Source organism: Cydia strobilella, chromosome 21, assembly GCF_947568885.1.
Source record: "Cydia strobilella chromosome 21, ilCydStro3.1, whole genome shotgun sequence".
Taxonomy (NCBI): domain Eukaryota; kingdom Metazoa; phylum Arthropoda; class Insecta; order Lepidoptera; family Tortricidae; genus Cydia; species Cydia strobilella.
The window spans coordinates 10,830,247-10,850,329 of record NC_086061.1 but is presented as its reverse complement, the minus strand read 5'-3'; the positions used below and the strand labels follow the sequence as shown (position 1 = coordinate 10,850,329).

At 39.6% G+C, this 20,083-nt stretch overlaps 2 protein-coding genes across 3 annotated transcripts; both read left to right on the top strand.

The window, feature by feature from the left end:
• Positions 1-1,299: 1,299 nt before the first annotated feature.
• Positions 1,300-19,448, top strand: LOC134750955 (zinc finger protein 585A-like). 2 transcript variants are annotated; one of them, XM_063686241.1, is made up of 6 exons: positions 1,300-1,644; positions 1,799-1,925; positions 3,127-3,195; positions 3,723-3,785; positions 15,271-15,336; positions 17,346-19,448. In XM_063686241.1, exons 1-6 carry the CDS (start codon positions 1,516-1,518, stop codon positions 19,310-19,312), a joined length of 2,421 nt encoding a protein of 806 aa, XP_063542311.1. In that variant the 5' UTR covers positions 1,300-1,515; the 3' UTR covers positions 19,313-19,448. The 2 variants fall into 2 exon arrangements, with proteins under 2 accessions (XP_063542311.1, XP_063542312.1); XM_063686242.1 differs by lacking the exon at positions 3,127-3,195.
• LOC134751217 (uncharacterized protein K02A2.6-like) lies at positions 4,044-15,122 on the top strand. The gene is made up of 3 exons (XM_063686601.1): positions 4,044-4,830; positions 9,957-13,069; positions 15,092-15,122. Exons 1-3 carry the CDS (start codon positions 4,063-4,065, stop codon positions 15,120-15,122), a joined length of 3,912 nt encoding a protein of 1,303 aa, XP_063542671.1. The 5' UTR covers positions 4,044-4,062.
• Positions 19,449-20,083: the final 635 nt, after the last annotated feature.

Sequence of the window (20,083 nt, the reverse complement as noted above, 5' to 3'; positions counted from 1 at the left end):
TTTACTAAACATGTTTAGTTTTGTACAGGGACCGGCCCGCTATCCCTTATCGGGGTTTTATAAGGGTATTTCATAAGGCTTAACTCACCATACCCTTTGCCAGACGAAACCCTTTGTTTTGGTTTTAAAAACCCTTATATAAAGCTACCACATTTGAGTAATCGGTAGCCCAAATACCCTTATAAAACCCTTATCATCCGCTCACCAACACCTTGCATATTGCTTATAAGGGTTAGCCTTATAAAGGGCTTCCCTTTTAGCATATAAGCGTGCTAATTTAAGTCGTCTACCTTTTTCATAAAGCACACATTACTTCGAATCCGAGCGATCGTCGGCGGCGACGGCGGCGTTCTTTGACTAGGCACGTATTTTCTTTCCTTTTCATACACTACCGTAGATATATACTAATCCTGTCTCTTTCACGCAAAGGGAAACCTTTATAAAAAGCGCTTAAAGATAAGGGTAACCCTTATTAAGAGCTAGCCTTATTTTTGGTTAGCTTTTCGGTAAGGGTTAGCCAAAGGTAAGGGTATGAATAGGCTTGCAGTTCAAAAGGGAAAGTCTTTCAATGTGTTAGCCGTGTTTAAGTGTTGGAAGGGTTTTATCGCGGAAAGGGTTGTCCGGTCCCTGGTTTTGTACCACCTGCGCGAATTATAGGAGGTATTTCATTGTTCATACGCCTAAAAAGAACGGCCCATTGACATTTTATTCAACAATTTTAATACCGTCAAACTTTGCCTCCAGGGTAATCGCCCCAACGTGATATCAAATATTGGGGTAATTTTTACCAATATGGTATCCCCACGTTTATGAAGTCATCTATGTCTATCCCTTACGGGCGCACGCGGTAGGCCGCATCTATGTAATGCTAGGTCTATGCATTAAAGCCGATGCGGTGCGATGGTGTGTTCTTTTACATTTGCAGCATGCGACAGCCAGAATATTTTTTCAATTCCAGATACAACGATTTTTAAGACGAGAGAAAGCGCTATTATTTTATTTATATTTTTTTGTTTGTCACAGTCTCACATTTTTTTAAATTCCCCACCATAAATTTAGTATTGTTTACCCGACCAAATTACGTAGGTTGTTTCTGGTATGTTGTCAGGAATGTTAGAAAGTGTTTTTAATTTTGTCGCATTGCGATGTCCCACACGGGCGCACACGTATAGCTCATCTAAGTAATACATGGTCTATGTGTCAAGTCCATGTCTGTGGTATCTGTCAAATGTGTCTATTTTATTTTTGTATTTTGGGATTTGAGGTTAGCTTGTAGCTTGTTCATTGAAGTATAATGTACTAAGTCCAACCCAACCACGAAATGAAAGGACGATTCATTTTGTTTTATTTACTTTGGATACTACCCGTTCGTGGCTCCATCCCTTTAGAGTAATTGGAATTTAAACTTTCTGTTAAGGAATGTCTATTTCCTGCTGTGGGAGTTTATTAAACAAAGGGCTACTTGTGGGGATTAGCGAGTACATAAAAACAACATAACGATTAACGGTTGCCGTGATGGACGTGACGCATTCGTGTAGCTGCTGCTTGCGGTGTCCCCCGGACAAGGACTTGACGACGCCGTACACACATCTCGGCATAACGGAGATATATGCCGACATGATCAAAGAGTGCTTTGATATACATGTAAGTACGACATTCTTGTTACTGTAACTCAATCTACACAAACTAAAATTCGTGTTAATTTAAACATACATGTTTTTATTAGGAACAGTGTTAGGACTGCATAGTCTTTAATATAATACTGGCGAATATGTCTGTTTGACTATTTAACTTGCAGCTGGTGGTGGGCGGCTCGGGCTCGTGCGGCATCTGCTCGGCGTGCGTGGGCCGCCTGCGAGACGCGAGCGACTTCAAGCTGCAAGTGCAGCGCAGCCAGGCGGAGCTGCAGGCACTGCTTATTAAAGGTTGGCTTGAACAACTAATTTTTACTATCTATATTTCATGTATGTTCTGTTCTGAATTAATACTTGTATTTGGAAAATCACTATGCAGCACCCAATATCTCTTCTCTCTCTCTTTAGTCCTTTTCTACCCTTCGGGTGTAGGCCTCCTTCATTTTGCACCATTCGTCACGGTTCTGTGCGACCTGCGAGTGCGAGTACCCAATATATGGGTTACTAATATATCTGCAAATACACAATATCTATCAGTCATTTTACATTGAATGACCAGGTCCACACAGAGCGAGCATGTGTCATGTTTGCCTCGCGCGTATGCTCGCTCTGTGTGGATCCGGCTAATTACTTAAAACCACAGGTGTCTTGCATTTTTATATGAATTGAATGAACTGCAACAAAGAAAGCATGAAGAATGTAGTTTGTAATAACAAATACAATGTTAACTGGCGTGTTTGTTACTCATTATTTACCTTAAAATGTTAGTGCCTGAGATAGACCGTCATGCTTTCTCTGTAAAGTTATTTTTTATCTTACAATAAATAATCTATTTGAATAGTTTAAGCAGGCCAGGGCTTCAGGGTTGCTTCAGTTTTTGAATTTTTTTCGTCTCAACCCTAAAGGGTGACAAATGATATGAACCTTATTTCAATAATCATTATTTAATTTATTTTCATTTGTTAGAGGTATCAACATAACTAAACCTTTGCTTTCTGTCAGTGGCCTCTATTTGTAGAACTAGTAAGGTAGATAGATTAATTTTGGTAGTTTGTTCTTCTTTTGAAATTGAAATTGAAATAGCCTTTATTCCTGACTCAGTTCAGTTTTAACAATATAGTTTTTAGTATTAGTATATGTATCTATATTTTATTTATTTATGCTCTTTTTTTTCTGCTTCTTTGTCAGGCTGTCTTTGACATAGGCCTCCTCCAGGCGCCACTCATCGCGGTTTTTTGAGAGTCTTCTCCAGTCTTCAGGAAAGTCATCTTCCCATCTTTTGTATGGTTTACATTGGGGTCTTTTCTTTCCTCTTGGGTACCATTCCGTGACATCTTTTGTCCATTTGTCTTTTTGTGAGCGCATCATGTGCCCTGTCCATTTCCATTTGAGCGTTCTGATCACCGCGGTTGGTCACCGCAGGAGAAATTGACCAAAACCCTCCAGTTTGTTCTTCTAGTTATTATTAAATAACATTTTTTGTGTTGTTCAGCGGAGCCTGCGGTCGAATCTGAGCAGGCTGATGATGGCGCGGACGATAAATCTGTTTATGATGCGTTATGTAAGTACTTATCTATAGTTTGAGTATATAACTTTAAGTACAATGTTGGTTTCTTTGTAACTGCAGTGCCCTCGTATGTATATCACATCCCCACTACAAAATACCGCACATATAAGACAACTCATGGTCACCGCACATCGGCACACCCATACTACTGTAGTATAGGAGTATGGCCACATGTCAGTTGCATCAACTTGTTGGATTATTCTCACTAATTCCACCAACTTGATAGAGTTAGACCAAGAAACGTCTGCAGGGATTTTGACAGCACACGCAGTGCCAGTGTTAATTTTATAGAAGTTTATTTTATAGTAGAAGTGGGAATCGCACAACTTTTATGTAAAGAAATTGCGTTTAAAAGATAAACAAGAGATGTAGTATAAAATGTTGTTGGGCGGGGCTCGGTGCTGCTTACTGCGTGGCGATTCACAAGTAAAATAACACCGATGTGTGGTGACCTGACTCTTTGTGACTGCTTCATAAAGCGTTGTTTGTTCTGATGTTTATATAATTAAATTTTGCTTCAGATGAAGAGCCCATACTGGTGGAGCAGTCGGAGGTCGGCGAAGAGAAGAGCAAGGTACTCATGGGTGAGTTCATGTTTTGATACTTATAATATTGTATGTTTGTCACATAGTAAAAGTGAAAGTTTTACAAAAATGTATTCCATTTACTAACGATGTAGCAAGCATTACTGTTGTATATGTATGCAACTACCCATGCATGTGTGTGTGTGTGGCTGCGCCCACGACCCATCTCTTACGTCAATAAAGTAGTGTGCTATAAACCAACGCTCGTGTCACTCGTCTCCTCGGCCGTATATATATATATATATCAGTGGCGACGTTTACCCACATTTAAAAAAAGATGAGTGCTGTTTTCGGGGTCCTGCCGACTTTTGACCATAATGTGCAAGTTTGGAAAAATTTTAAAAGTCGCGTGTGTCAGTGGTTCATCGCTAATAATATTACAAATGCTACAGATGCACAGGGACAGAAACGACGAGCGATTTTGTTAAGCGCACTCAATGACAGCTCATACGAGCTGGCAACGCATTTGGCGTTGCCCAAAGATGTCCAAGAAGTGCCGTACGAAGACATTTTACAATTACTGGACGATCATTTCACTCCCAAGTTAACCGGGTTCGGCGAGCGGCACAACTTTTACTCTGCGGCGCAGCAACAACACGAGTCATACCCGCAGTGGGCCGCTAGACTGCGAGGACTGTCAGTGCACTGTGCGTTTAATAACATAGAAGAAGCGTTACGTGACCGTTTCGTTATGGGGATGCTGCCGGGCAGGGAAAAAGAGAAATTGTACGCTCAAGATGTATCCGCGTTAACTCTAGCAAAGGCGGTAGAACTTGCGGAAAACATACGTCGCGCGCGGGCAGGCGCGGCCGCGGCCGGCGCCGGCGCCGGCGCCGCTGCCGTTACTCCGGGATCGTCGGACTCCTCGGCCTCCGAGTTATTTAAGATCGCGCGTGGTGGTAAAAACGAGGGAAGTGCAAAGGTGAAGTGTTCGGTGTGCGGCTACACCAACCATAGTGCGTCACAGTGTCGTTTCGCTAAGTTTACATGTAAAAAGTGTAATAAAAAAGGGCATCTCCGTAAGATGTGCACTAGCGTAAATTACGTTTAGTGGAGTCAATATAAAGTTTAAGTTACATTAAATGCACACTCAAATTTTTCTACATGGGTGAATTCTATATCATATTGAATACCCGTCTGTAAAGTAACAACTTGATATCAGTTCCCGTTTTTGAGAAATATAGTACATTACTACAGAGGCCGGGAAGTAAGGGGTTGCCGGCCGAATGCATATATACGGCCGAACGTAGTGAGGCCGGATAGTTATGAGGCCGACAACCCCTTTTCACGCCGATGTATGTATAGTGCTTTTCTCAAACATGCAATGAAATAAATAAAGAAATCTCCACGAAATCAAAGTTTTAATTCTAAAGAAACTAAAAGTAAACTAGGCACAAAATATAACTACTACCTGTACCTATCTTTATCACACGTGTCGTATATTTTACACATGTAGTTAATCAATTTATTACACAAATGTTCAAAGGTATATTTATGTATCTTTGATTTTTTTTTGCCTTGCATCCTTCTGACTGTAGTGTTAGTAGCCACATAACTAAGATTACATCGTTTTTTATGTTGATATTATGCTTCACATACATCGTTGCCTTAAACATGGAGTATAATTAACAGGTATTCATTTAATATTTTCGTCGGAACTCATATTATACAATAAACAACGCACAATAAATCCAATAAAATAGAATTACAGATACACAATGAAAAATGTTCAACTTTACCTCCAAAACGATTAAAAAAACACCAACGCGTGTTTGAGTAGACATTTTTACCGCTAATATTTAAATGAAATATAGTTTATCAAAGGACTGTCTCATTTCAAACATAGACAGAGATTATCATACTATCTTTGTCTTACACTGGTACTAGCACCCAAAAGAAAAGGATGAGTATAGTTTTTTTGTTCTTTTTTACTGACAAACTGGTTTGACCAACTATATTTTAAATCTGTATTTGTAGGTAAATTTGCAATTCAATATTATTGGAATTTGTTAATAATGTTTTATTTATATATTTTTGTAAAACTGCAAAATATATTAAATATCGTTTATTGTTTTTTTTAAAGGGGTATTGGCAGAATGTCATTCCGAACCATAAGCAAATATTGGTTATAGTTTTTTTTTGGCTGAATGCCATGATGCTGTGTCACAAATATATGTGAAATGGAAATTAAAAAAGAGGCACTTCCCGGCCTAGGCCTGCAACTTTGTATGAAATTTCATTACAGGCCCCTCGTCTAGCCGCGCCGGAGTCGTGATACTTCCCAGCCTAATATAAAGAACGTAATATCAATATTACATAGCATGTTTGAGAAAAAACTTTTTTTTAAATCTTTTATACTACTTAAACAACAATTCCCACATAAGATATTTTTCGTAGAATGGGTTATGAAGCTTATACGACTACACGGTCAGAATATCTCTCGACAATAATGTAAATTATAGATTTATTGAAACAAATTATTATTTTGTAAGTTTTTCATGACCGAGGAACTCCCACACCGAGAGAAAAGTTTACTATGGTGGTTGTGAAGTAGTTGTATCGATCATGTTTAAAAATCTCCCGAGTCACTACTATATTTGTAGAATAGCAGCAAGATTTTGGAAACAAACAGCAAATAATGTTCTGCACAATTAATGGACATTTCTAGTTTTTTGCCAGTAACTGCACAAGTTATGGAAGAATAACATATTCATTTTTCTCTCGATAATTAAATCAATTTCCAGCATAAAAAATTTAAAAAGTATACGGTATTTCCAGGCATTCACAGAGGCCAATTCGAACTTTATTTAAGATGTCAATAATATATAATTTTGTTATCATTCGCCCGACCGTCTCACTCGCACCAAAACATATTTTAACTAGTACGAGCGAAATGCACACGCAAATTAAAAAAATGACATTTTTAATAACAAAGTTCGAATTAGCCTCAAGGTATATTAGGAAAGTATACCTTATGGCTTATGGCATTGCGTTAAGGTTCAATAGTTCAATGCATTAAGTGTCTGTCTTTATATGAAAAACAATAGCTGTCAAATTTTTATATCTATTCACAAAACGTTTAGAATACTGGATGCTGTGTCAGATATAAATAGACCCTTGAAGTCTTACAACTATCTATTATGCTTGATCTGAATCTTACTGGTTAGTAAGGACCGTCCACTTAGTTATACTTCGAATAGCCGCCCGGACAAATTATAAAGCTAATTTCGAATTTTAAATTTGGACAATTCACGAGAAGAGTAACGTAACGTCAAACGATATGTTTGTCCCTTTTCAACGATCCTGTCATCCGATGCTTTTAGTAGCGGGAGCTGTGAGAGTGAAAGACGCAAATGTCAGCAATTCTTACCGCTTGGTATTTGTCAGCGAGCGCATCGCGACATGAAACCAGTATGAACCTGGCCCTCGATTACGTATAATTGTAAGGAAACTTGGGATTAAGTTATATTAGTCTAAGGTCTAACAGTTGAGAATAAGACGTGCTCTGAATATACAGTGTGGAATTTTTTTATGGGCCCTGAAGGGAAAGTGCCTTAAAACCTTAAGTTAGCTCATTTTATTTTTAAAAATAAACAAAACTGCATTCAAAGGTTTTTTGAAATTCGCTTGTCTCGCCTGGGAATCGAACCGACTAAAAATTCCAAACAATAAACACTCCCTATTTTATTCTACTAGTCGATACCACGTCGATACAGTTAATGTTAATGATAACATTTCTTCAAGAAACATTAGGTCTTACACTCGTCTGTCGTAGCAAAATTGAAAAAAAAAATTAAAAACCTTTGAATGCAATTTAGTTTCTTTTTAAAAATAAAAGAATGTCTCCTTTAAGTAAAATGAGCTAACTTAAGGTTTTCAGAGAATTTCCCTCCAGGGCCCATTAATTTGATTATTAAATTATAGTGGTAAGTAAGCGCATTGAGTATGCACTTTTGTCTCAGGCGATGCCGCTTGGCACGATTGATTGTTCCTTAGGGCAAATAAAACTGATTCAGCCCGGTAGCCACGAGATCGTAACGCCCCCCAAAAGGGGGGTGAAAGGGTCGGCTCCCCAAGTCCAATCTATGCTATATTTCTTCCTGTTCTTAGCAACTAGGGTAACTTATATATCATTTTCGTATAATTTAGGAACGAGGAATTCATTTTTGAAAAAATTATTAGACCTTTCCATACAAAAAATTTAATGTTATGTAATTTTTTGTGACAATTTTCCCTGTTACAATTACAGTGTGGCGATTTGCACTAAATAAAAAAATGGACAATGTAGCCCATTTATTGTTCATTCTGGAAAATATCACTTTAAAGGAATAGCTGCCGAAACGCCTGTCAAAAAAGAGGCGTTTTTTCTTACTAAGCGGCGTTTTAAGTTTCCAAGTTTTTATTCCTTACTTGTTGTTTTTATTCCTCACTTGTTGTTTTTATTATTTTTTCGCAACTGTGTTAAAAAACGTCGTTCGATACACGTGCGGAAATGTCATTCTTCACTCGTCCCGAGTCTTGCCAAGATACCTATCTCGGTACTCGTGAAGTAATGACATACTTTCCGCACTAGCATCGAAATGTACTATTTATTTCATTTGGGCACCAAGAAGTATGTTGGTAGTAAACCTTTTTGCGAGTAAAATAGTATGTAATAATGATTTAATATAATATTGTTAATTAACTAAAGTTTCATTATTGCGTCATTTCATCTCATAACCCTACTACCCATTGAATTGAATGACCTTTTTCACGTTTTCTGCAGCAATGCAGTCGACTGCAGCAGCAATATTGAAGCGCGACATTGCTGTCGACTGCTACGGCAGTAGCCGGAAATGTCAAAATCAAATTTCCTGTCTGGATTTTGACGTTCATTTAAAATAAATAATCAAAGGGGATCATCGATTTTGGGCCCGGAGGACAAACCATCGCGTATATTATGGTACACTACACAGACGGTTACAGTAATTATAAACGCAATTGATTACGGAAAAAGATATAATATTGGGTGTAAATGAAACGGGAATGTATTATACAATAAAATAAATTATATCTATTATTAATTTCCGTAAATCACACCATCATCTTTATTAGCATAGCATAGCTTAACGCTCAATTTCGCACAAACCGTGAGGTTTTCACTAAGGAGTTTAAAATTCTCTTTGCACTAAACTTTATGGTTGGTAAAAAAGTGTGTATTCTAATTTGGCACTAACTGCCACTGTCTGTCATTGCTATGTCATAGCCTCATAGCTGACATACGTGAGATATATGCCGCAATGTATGCATTGCGCGTTTTATCGGAGCTTTGCCTGAGGTGTGTTAAGTAAGCGCGCAATCAAAATTAAACATGCGTAAACAATCGTTACGCGTACCGATGAAACTGGGTAAGTTAGTCATGGGAGAATTAACGGTCGACCGCATCGCGAACTCTCGGCAGTTCAAGCGGACCGATCGTCTACCGCGAACATTGAAGTGAGACGGAGATATGGAAGTCGATCAAACGTTCTCTACAGTGAATCAGTACCCGTCAGTTAGTGCCTGCGTGGGTAATTTAAATAGCTTGGACGTCGTAATAATTATGGTTGTATTCCATACAATATTACATATACGTGAGATTTTTTTTGTTATTACACTAACATGAGTAAGAGATTTATGAAGGTGAAACAAAAGTCGAGTGTCCATTTTCTATAAGCAACAAAAAAAAATTCGAAACAAAAATGGTTAATAGTAATTAAACGGATTCATTTACGTTAGAGATTTTTTTGTAGAATATAGTAAATATAAAGAGCTTAATTAACATGTAATTTTTATGTACACATTAGTTGTTATTTTTATGTAAAAAAAAAATTAATAAAGAAAGTTATTGGGGGCAGGTTTCTGTGCCAAGCTGGAAGAAAATATAAATACTTAATGAGTATATGCCTGAGAACAGCATATTAGAAAATCTCTAGTGTGGGGATTGATGTTTTGGTTTATTTCTCTATTTTAGTAATAATTTGGATTTATAAAAACAAATTGACATATTTTGTGGAGATTTTTTTCAAAATATATTATTTGTAACATAGGTAATCACATCTCAAAAAATCTCTAATGTGAGAATTAATGTAGATTTCTCATACATTTTGAACTGTGCGGACCGGCCTAGTTAATGTATCGGCGGATTGTCAGGGCGATAACGACGACGACGGTAAGTTGTATTACATTCGATCTTTCAGGGGTGAGCCTATGGTTGAAACGGTAAAAATCAATGGTCGAAAGTTAAAATTTGAAATCGACACTGGTTCCGCGGTGACTGTTGTTTCTTACATTACGTACAAAATGCATTTTAAAGATGTACCATTGTTACCTACAAAAAAAAGATTAGTCACTTATTCAGGCGAACATCTACAGTGTAAAGGTAATGCACGGTCGATGGTGGAATATGCGGGTAGCACTCACGCATTGAACGTATATGTTGTTAACGACGACGGGCCGCCGTTGCTAGGCAGAGATTTTATTGCTTTGTTTAAATTGCAACTTACACCTGTGCAATCTGTGCATTATTGTAATGATAAATTACATATAGGTAGCACTGACTTAGAGAAACAGTATCCCAAATTATTTTCAGGTAACTTAGGGTTATTCAATAAGTATAAGGTCAACTTAAGGCTTAAAGAGGACGCAAAACCTGTTTTTTTTAGGGCGCGGCCGGTAGCGTTCGCATTACGCGATACAGTTAGCAAAGAAATTGATAGGCTTGTCAGTTTAGGGGTTCTGAAGCCAGTTGATCATTCCGAGTATGCCTCACCTGTAGTGCCAGTTTTAAAGAAAAATGGTTCAGTACGTTTATGTGCAGATTATTCCGTCAGCATAAATAAACAATTGCTTATCGATCAATATCCGCTGCCTACAATAAATGAATTGTTTTCAAAGTTACACGGGGGGAAAACATTCACAAAGTTAGATCTGTCTATGGCATACAACCAGTTCGAGCTAGACGAAGACTCACAAAAGTTGACCTGCATAAACACGCACCGGGGATTATTTCGCTTTACACGTCTCGTTTTTGGGCTGGCTTCTGCGCCAGCGATATTTCAGCGAGCAATGGAATGCGTGCTCGCAGGCCTCGACGGCGTGTTGTGCCTGCTCGACGACGTGCTTATCACGGGCGCCGACGTCGCCCAGCACCAGGCCAGGTTAAAGGTAGTGTTGCAAAGATTACAGGATGCGGGACTGGTATTGCAGCGGGATAAGTGCGAGTTTTTTAAGGACGAGATTAGCTACTTAGGCTATATAATAAATAAACAAGGCTTAAAAAAATCCCCAGAGAAAATTAAAGCCATAGTCGAAGCACCGGTGCCAACAAATATTAGTCAGTTACAATCATTTTTAGGGCTAAGTAACTACTACCGAAATTTTGTTCCGGGCGCCTCGACCATACTCAGTCCATTATATGACCTACTTAAAAAGAATACAAAGTGGGAGTGGTCAGAGTTGCATAACGACGCTTTTAACAAAATTAAAAGTCATCTGGTGTCGGATCAGGTTCTTACACACTTTAACCCTAAAACAAAGCTGTTTTTGACCTGTGATGCATCACCTAGTGGCCTAGGGGCTATTTTATCACAGCTGGATTCTGACGGGGTCGAGCGGCCGGTCGCATTTGCCTCGCGCACTCTAAACCCCGCGGAAAAAAGGTATGCGCAAATACAGCGGGAAGCAACCGCAATAATTTATGCAGTGCGTCGCTTCCATCAGTATTTGTACGGTAGGGCAGAGCCGTTTGTTTTAAGGACGGACCACAAGCCTTTAACTTCAATATTTGGGCCCTACAAAGGCATCCCCGAGGTCTCCGCTAATCGTTTACAACGGTATGCACTATTTCTCAGCGGTTATAATTACACAATAGAATATGTGCGTAGTGCGGACAATAGTGCAGACTTTTTGTCTCGGGCAAGCCTGCCGGGGGAGAGTGGGCGCGGCGCGGAGCCAGCACTCGCCGATAGTGATAAGGCCGCATATGTTTGTTTTGTTGCAGACGGCGAAACTAAACCGTTAACTCTAAATGAATTACAGGTAGGTACCAAGACAGATGCGATATTAAATATCGTGAGTAGGTATATCCTCAATGGTTGGCCAAATAAAATCACCGATGTGCGTCTCAAGCCGTACCATTTATGTAGAACTCAGTTAGCTGTAGAAAATGGTATTATTATGCGGGGTCATAAAGCGGTAGTTCCACAGTCGCTACGCGATAAAGTTCTGGCAGAACTACATACGTCACATCTGGGAATAGTTAAAACCAAAGCAGAGGCTCGTGCTCGATTCTGGTTTCCTGGGATTGACAGGGCTTTGGAGTTGTTTTTGGGTTCGTGTGAGGTGTGCCAGCAGTTGCGGCCGTCCCCGCCCCGCGCGCCACCTGTACCGTGGCCTCAGACTGCGCGTTGTTTTGAAAGGTTACACATTGATTTCCTCGGCCCGCTATATGGACATACGTATTTAGTAATCGTAGATACTTATAGTAAATGGCTCGAGGTATATCCCATGGTTAGCACGACATCCACGGCCGTAGTAGACAAGTTATGCGACTTTATTTCCAGATTCGGGTTACCAAAAACAATAGTAAGTGACAATGGTACTGCTTTTTGCTCGCAGGAATTTACTAGATTTTGTGACCTTAACGACATAAAACATGTTACGTCACCGGCCTACCACCCCCCCAGTAACGGCCAGGCCGAGATTTTTGTTAAGATCACAAAAAAGGGTATTAAGTCGAGCATGTTAATGGGTAAAAATGATAGACAGAGGCGGTTACTCTTATTAAGATATTTAATGGATTATCGCAATTCAATACATTCAACCACAGGCTGCGCCCCGTCACAGTTAGTATTCGGTCACAAAATAAGATGTAGGCTTGATGTGTCGAATCCATTGTCGGAGTTATCGCCCTTATCATCTGCCGAGTCCGTAGTTAATAAACCTGGAAAAATTCAACAGTGTTCACCATGTAAAGAAAACGTGTCACGTAATTTTAAAAAAAGCGAGTTAATACTTTACAAAAAGTATGTAAACAAGTCTCAATTTAACTGGTGCAAAGGGATAATCGAAAAAAGGATTGGTAAAGTTTTGTATTTAATCAAAGACTTTTATACAGACAGTATTATAAAAAAACACATAAATCAAATAGCAAAATACAATGGTACCATAAGGATTGACAGCTCAGGGGATCTAAGTTTAACAGATTTGGATGAGTACTTACCATCTATAGACCCTCCACCGCCTCCGCCGCCGTCGCCTCCGCCGTCGCCGCCGCTGCTGCCGCCGCCGCCGCCGCCGTCGCCTTCGCCGTCGCCGCCGCCGCCACCGCCGCCGCCGCCGCCAACGACCGATGGAGGCCATGTTCCCCCTCCAGATCCGTCGTCTCCATCTGGTGACACTCCAGACCTCTCGCGGGAGGGGAAAGAGTCAGTGCCAAGTGACGCCGAGTTTCAAGAAGCGGAATATTTTACGGATAGCTCTGAAGAGATTGATACAGAGATAGTCTCCACTGAGGATGAGCAACAAGGTACCCAAGGTGTGCGCTCAGATTCGCGTATCAGATTACGAAGCCGTTCAAAATTAAATGTAGGTTTTAAGAAATATTTTTAGGATATTAGTTAGTAAAATAGAGGGAGGGGTGTTGTATATGTATGCAACTACCCATGCATGTGTGTGTGTGTGGCTGCGCCCACGACCCATCTCTTACGTCAATAAAGTAGTGTGCTATAAACCAACGCTCGTGTCACTCGTCTCCTCGGCCGTATATATATATATATATCAATTACTATATTTATGATGGCAAAAAAGGGAAATAGTAATTGCTATCATTTTCATTTACTTTGTTACTGTTTAGAAAAAAAAGGTGTGTGCGTGTAATCTTTACGCGCGATTGAAGTAAAACTTCTTTGTCGATGACTTTTATCGCTATGTTGGCACTTTGACGTGTGTCCTATTGTGCGTGTGTCACTACTGAGCGTTACTTCCGTTAGAAAAAAATCCGAGACCCTCTAGTCGCGCCTACGTTTACTTCAATAAAATAAACAATTTTTTGGGTAGGTACCTATGTACCTACATAGAGTAACTTATACTAGAGCGGTACTGTCATAGTAAATTTTTGTAACCCCAGTAAATTCATTGCCATCTGTCGACACACTTTAAAACTAAAAATAAAAATTTATAAAAATACGATAAAATGTATTTAAATATGGATAAATGATTTTTTTTATTTGCATTGATTATTTTTATGATTTTGACCCATGTTCTTTCACTGATATGCGTTAAAATTGTTAAATAACAAACGAAACCGTCAACGCCATCTATACGACAGTAAGCCAAAGCTAGTAGCGCCCTTTGAACGAGAATCAAATTTTCTTGATTTTCGAGGCACGTTTTTTCCGTAGACTGTATACATCTATTACGGAGTTATATCTATCTTTGGTACCTAGTACAAAAAAATATGTTTGTTTTATTAAGAGATCAATATTCTACAGTTTGACATTTATTTTAACTTTATTATTAATATTTCCTTTATTGTATTTTTTCTTTTTCTTATTTAATAATTATTTCTAGAGATGATTTTCAATCTCCTAAGGCCCACAATCACACCCATAGTACTAATCGTAATAATTCAATGCACTTTGATTATCTTCTAAACCAATAACTACCAAAAATAAGTTTTAAACATGTTTATTTAATTTTAACCGGCGAGCGTGTATGAGGAATGTTATGAAAGTGAAGGAAGCGAAAGAGGTATGTCAGGATCGTAGCAAGTGGAAATCCGTGGTCTCTGCCTACCCCTCCGGGAAATAGGCGTGATTATATGTATGTATGTATGTATGTTATTTAATTTTAAGCTTTATTTTAACCATCAGCTACAATTGCACTTTTCATCCTACTTCATTTATAATAATTAGTAATTTTAACATACCCGAACTTCACTTAAAGACAACCATAACATTAATTTTAGTAGTTAATTTTAATTTTTCAATAAATAATTATCGCTTTTAAAAATGTTTACATCTCACAAGACCACAACCAAACGGCTTAGTTCCTAAAGTTCGCGTCAAGTGCTTAATTCTGAAATTGTTTAATAATTTAAATAATTATTTAGATAGATAAAGAAACATGCAGCACCATGTCATTTACGTCAACTTATGTTAGTACAATATCGAAAATAAAATAAAAATTACGATGGACTTATGTTTTTCTCGATTTCCCAAAAAAAAGTTTGTAGTGGAAATAAGGCCCTTTGAAAAGACACTCCTCAACTGTCATTTTCTGTGTAGTGGTTTCCGGGTCTTAGATGTAACTAGGTAGGTACCTATAGGTGGCGACTGACTTGTAACATTTCGGTGCAATGTAACACGATACAACGCGAGTATTACAGCAGTGAGTGCAGCGTGCCGAGCGATACATTACAAGCAAATGTTACAAGTCAATCCACAGCTCCTTGTTATTGTTCCAGATGTAGACCCCCTCGTCAAGTCGGAGACGGATGATGTGCTGAGTGACGGAGACTCGTCAGCGGCGGGTTAGTAGATACTATTATTTTATCCTGCACTTTTCGTTCCTGCTACCATACTATACAATCATAATGATATTCAGAGGATAGGCCGTGGTCGTATACGATGTATACCAACTTTAATAGGAAAGGCGTAATACGTTACATAAATGATCATGATGAATGATGTTTAGGAACAAAAAACTAATTTACCGATATTTTATTATCGAGGCAAATGCTTTGTTTATTAAGTCAGGTCGGACCCGTTGGCTACATCCATGGGTGTGGCCCAGGGCTCGTCAGTGTCTAATATATTTTTTTCATTATTACTGAACGATCTTCCTGTAGCGATAACAGCCGCCGACATTTTAATGTACGCGGATGATGTCGCGGGCATTATATCAGCACCGAATATAAACAGCTTGGAGACACGCCTCATCGATGCTGCGGATCAGCTGTCTAAGTGGTTTAAGTCGAATGGTTTGGCGCTTAACCTCTCCAAAACGCACTTTTTGCACTTCCACGTTCGAGGTCGGACACCGAGGCCACTTCAGATCCAAGCTGAAGGCGTCAAAGTGGAGCAGGTTGAGTTCACCACTTTCTTAGGGTTTTAAGTATGCCGTAAGTTGACCTGGATGAACCATATCGACCAGGTGTGTGGTAAATTTGGTGGTGCATGCTTTGCCCTTCGCCGCCTAGCGTGGGTCGTACCACGGCATTTCGTAAGAAGTTGCTATTTCGCGACAATACATTCGGTGCTGCAGTATGGCGCGGAGATATGGGGGCGCGCCGCTGACTGGTTGCGCGTTTTCAGTCTACAAAAAGAGCCGTGCGTGTGTGTCGCAGGTAAGCGAGTATACCTCCGCGAAAGCGTATTTTAAAGAACTGGGTATATTGACTCTGTCGTCAATAGTGAACAAGTCAATGCTTAAGTGGCTCCTGTGATGTTGCTTACGTCCATGGGCGACGATGACTGCTTCCCATCAGGCGGCTCGTCTGCTCGTTTGCTGAACATCACATAAAAAAAAAAAAAAGTCGCTATTTACGTGTATACCAACCTGACTCAATATAGAAAACGCGCCGACTCAGCATGCACGCTACGGAACCCTAACCAACTTCTCCCGGTAAAACGTAGACTTGCAAGGTCCCACTTGTGTGGCCTACTGTTTATTGTTTACTCTATATAACAGGTTGCCGGAGACAGTCACTTCGTCACCATCGCTGCAATGTTTTAAAGCTAGACTGAAGGCTTGGCTTCTCGAACATACATTCTACAGCTATGACGAATTTTTGAATGTTGAGCTTTTCATTTTATCATTACATATCTTTATCTTTCTTCATCATTACATTATTGTTATAGTTTTTTTACGAATTTACCTAAATATTATTATATGTTTAGAATAATTATATAATTTATTAATATAAAAATGACATGAAATAAAACTATGCAAACGGATTATATCGCGTATATTGAATTTATAATACATCCCGACGTTTTGAACCCTTTACAGACCCCCCTTACCCTTTGTGTTGGATGATGTTGGACATTCTGTGTATAATATGTTTTAAAAAAATGAGTCCCGCCGAGTTTCTTGCCGGTCCCATATTGAGATACCCTCCTACTATTTAGGAGGGAATTAAATCTTCTCGGGTCAGGTGTAGGGTTAGAGCCGGCGTAGCTTTATCGCGTATATATATATCTTTACTTGAAAATAGTTGTATTGTATAACTAGCCTTATGAACCGATTTTGCATGTACAACCAGCCTTAAAAGTTTATAGTTTATTATGGTTCATTATTTTTGTATGTGGGTTTGCATTATTTTTGCACATTGTAGTTTTTCTTCAGTCACCCGTTGACCACGAACGCTGTAAAGGGTTCGAAACGTCGGGATGTATTATAAATTCTACGCGATATAATCCGTTTTCATAGTTGTATTTCATGAGTAACAATCGCGGTAACCGAAGACAATATTATAAAAAAGACATGTAATATTAAAAATATTGTAAATTAAAAAAATATGAAATATTTGTGTTTCAGTGTGTTCGGACGGCAGGGCCGCCAGCGCCAGGGAACAGCTCGCGATGGCGTGTACCGTGGTGCTCGAGCGCCTCAGCGACGACGCGACTGTTCACAGTGGAGACAAACCATACTACTGCGAACACTGTGGCAAGCTTTATAGAAACAAGACTATTTTAAGAAAACACATAGAAAACAAACACTTGTCGATCGGACCAAAACCATTTGCTTGTGATTTTTGTAGTTCTACTTTTCAAACAAAATTGCTTGCAATTGAACATGACAAAAACGAACACGTGATAAAAATTGAACGTGATAAAAATTTCATGTGTGCTGAATGTGAGTATACAACAAGTTCAAAGAAAATTTTAGAGACTCATTTAAAGAGTCACACAGTTGAGAATAATTTTAAGAGTGTCCACTGTAAAGGCACAAGTTCGTGTAAAGGTGATTTACACAAACCTCAATCAATATACATTGATGGAAAGCCTTTTCAATATAGCGACTACGATTTCCTATGCAATCAGAGAACACACCAGATGATACATACTGGCGAGAAGCCTTTTCAGTGTAGCCTCTGTGATTACAAATGCAGTCGGAAATCACATTTAAAAATACACCTGTTGACACACAGCGCGGAAAAGCCATTTAAATGTAGCAATTGCGAATACAAATGCAAGCGGAGAGAACACTTGCTACAACATCAGATAATACACACTGAGGAAAAGCCATTTCAATGTAGCAACTGCGAATACAAGTGTAGGCGGAAAAGACACTTGCTAGCACACCAGAATACACACAACAGAGAGAAGCCGTACACATGTAATTATTGCGACTACAAGAGCAGTGACAAGTCAAAATTACGAACACATGAAAGGACACATGCTGGCGAGAAGCCTTTTCAGTGTAGCCACTGTGATTACAAATTCAGTCAGAAAGGACATTTAAAAAGACACCAAATGATACACACTGCCGAGAAGCCGTACTCATGTAGTCATTGCGACTACAAGAGCAGTGATAAGTCAAAATTACAAGCACATGAAAGGACACATACTGGCGAGAAGCCTTTTCAGTGTAGCCTCTGTGATTACAAATGCAGTCGGAAATGTTATTTAAAAATACACCTGTTGACACACAGCGCGGAAAAGCCATTTCAATGTAGCAACTGCGAATACAAGTGTAGGCGGAAAGAACACTTGCTAGCACACCAGAATATACACAACAGAGAGAAGCCGTACACATGTAATTATTGCGACTACAAAAGCAGTGACAAGTCAAAAACACGAACACATGAAAGGACACATACTGGCGAGCTTTTTCAGTCTAGCCACTGTAATTACAAATTCACTCGGCAATCACATTTAAAAAGGCACCAGATGATACACACTGGGGCAAAGCCATTTCAATGTAGCAATTGCGAATACAAATGCAAGCGGAGAGAACATTTGCTACAACATCAGATGATACACACTGGGGCAAAGCCATTTCAATGTAGCAATTGCGAATACAAGTGTAGGCGGAAAGATCACTTGCTAAAACATCAGATGATACACACTGGGGCAAAGCCATTTCAATGTAGCAATTGCGAATACAAGTGTAGGCGGAAAGAACACTTGCTAGCACACCAGAAGATACACACCGGTAAGAAGTCGTACACATGTAGTCATTGCGACTACAAGTGCAGTAATAAGCGAACCTTACGAGGACACGAAATTATACATACTGGCGAAAAGTACTTTCAATGTAGCTACTGTGGTTGCACATTCAGGCGGAAATCAAACTTACGAGATCACATAAAAATACACACAAATCCTTACAAGTGTAGTTATTGCGATTACAAGTGCAGTGATAGTTCTAAGTTACGAATACACGAAAGGAAACATACTGGCGAGAAGCCGTTCAAATGTAGCCACTGTGATTACAAATTCAGTGATAAATCCAACCTACGACGTCACCAGAAGACGCATACTGGGAAGCCTAAAAAGTAATAATTGCAACTAACAAGTGCTGCCTGAAACAGCACCTGCGACACCTAAAACATAAATGATGTACCTAATTAAGAGGATAGTAGAGGACCGCGTCTCCACATGAACGTAGTCTACCTTTTCCTCTCTGAATATTGACTTTATTATTATTATGTTCGTCCTTTACATAATCTCGGGACCATGGGGTCCCGGACATTTGGAAGGCGTGCGTGGGGCCGAAGCCAACACGCAGAGGCCCCTTGTAAAAAGACAATTTACTCTAAAAGGTGATGTGACACCAACCGACGATTATCCCTGTATGCACTATAGTAGTGCACCCAAGGACAAGCCCCGGTTAGTGCAGGACTATTGCAATGATAAGAAACAAAATAAACTAGGCTATTGTGTTGAGATGTTAGTGTACTGGTTACCGGGTCTATGGAAATACTATGGCACCTGCCCCAATCTATGTTTAAAAACACGAAAAAAATGGACAGGTGGTGACTCGCCAACTCACAATATGGGTCCCCGAAAACGGCCGCTCGCACGGAGCGACAAGGGGACAACATCGCGTGAGTGGCTCAGGGTGTGGAGAGGTGTGCACCGCTTTCTACCCAGTGGCTGTAAACACTCACAGCCACTGTGCCAACTCGCGTCTTATGCATATTTCACTTCCACCCTGCGAGCATATAGCTCTGACACCCCACTCTGGACGGCCGGTAAAGGCAAGCCAGAGGTGAGAGTCCTGCGGCCCCTGCTCAGTGTTCACTCCAGCCAGCCAATGAAGGCAAGCCG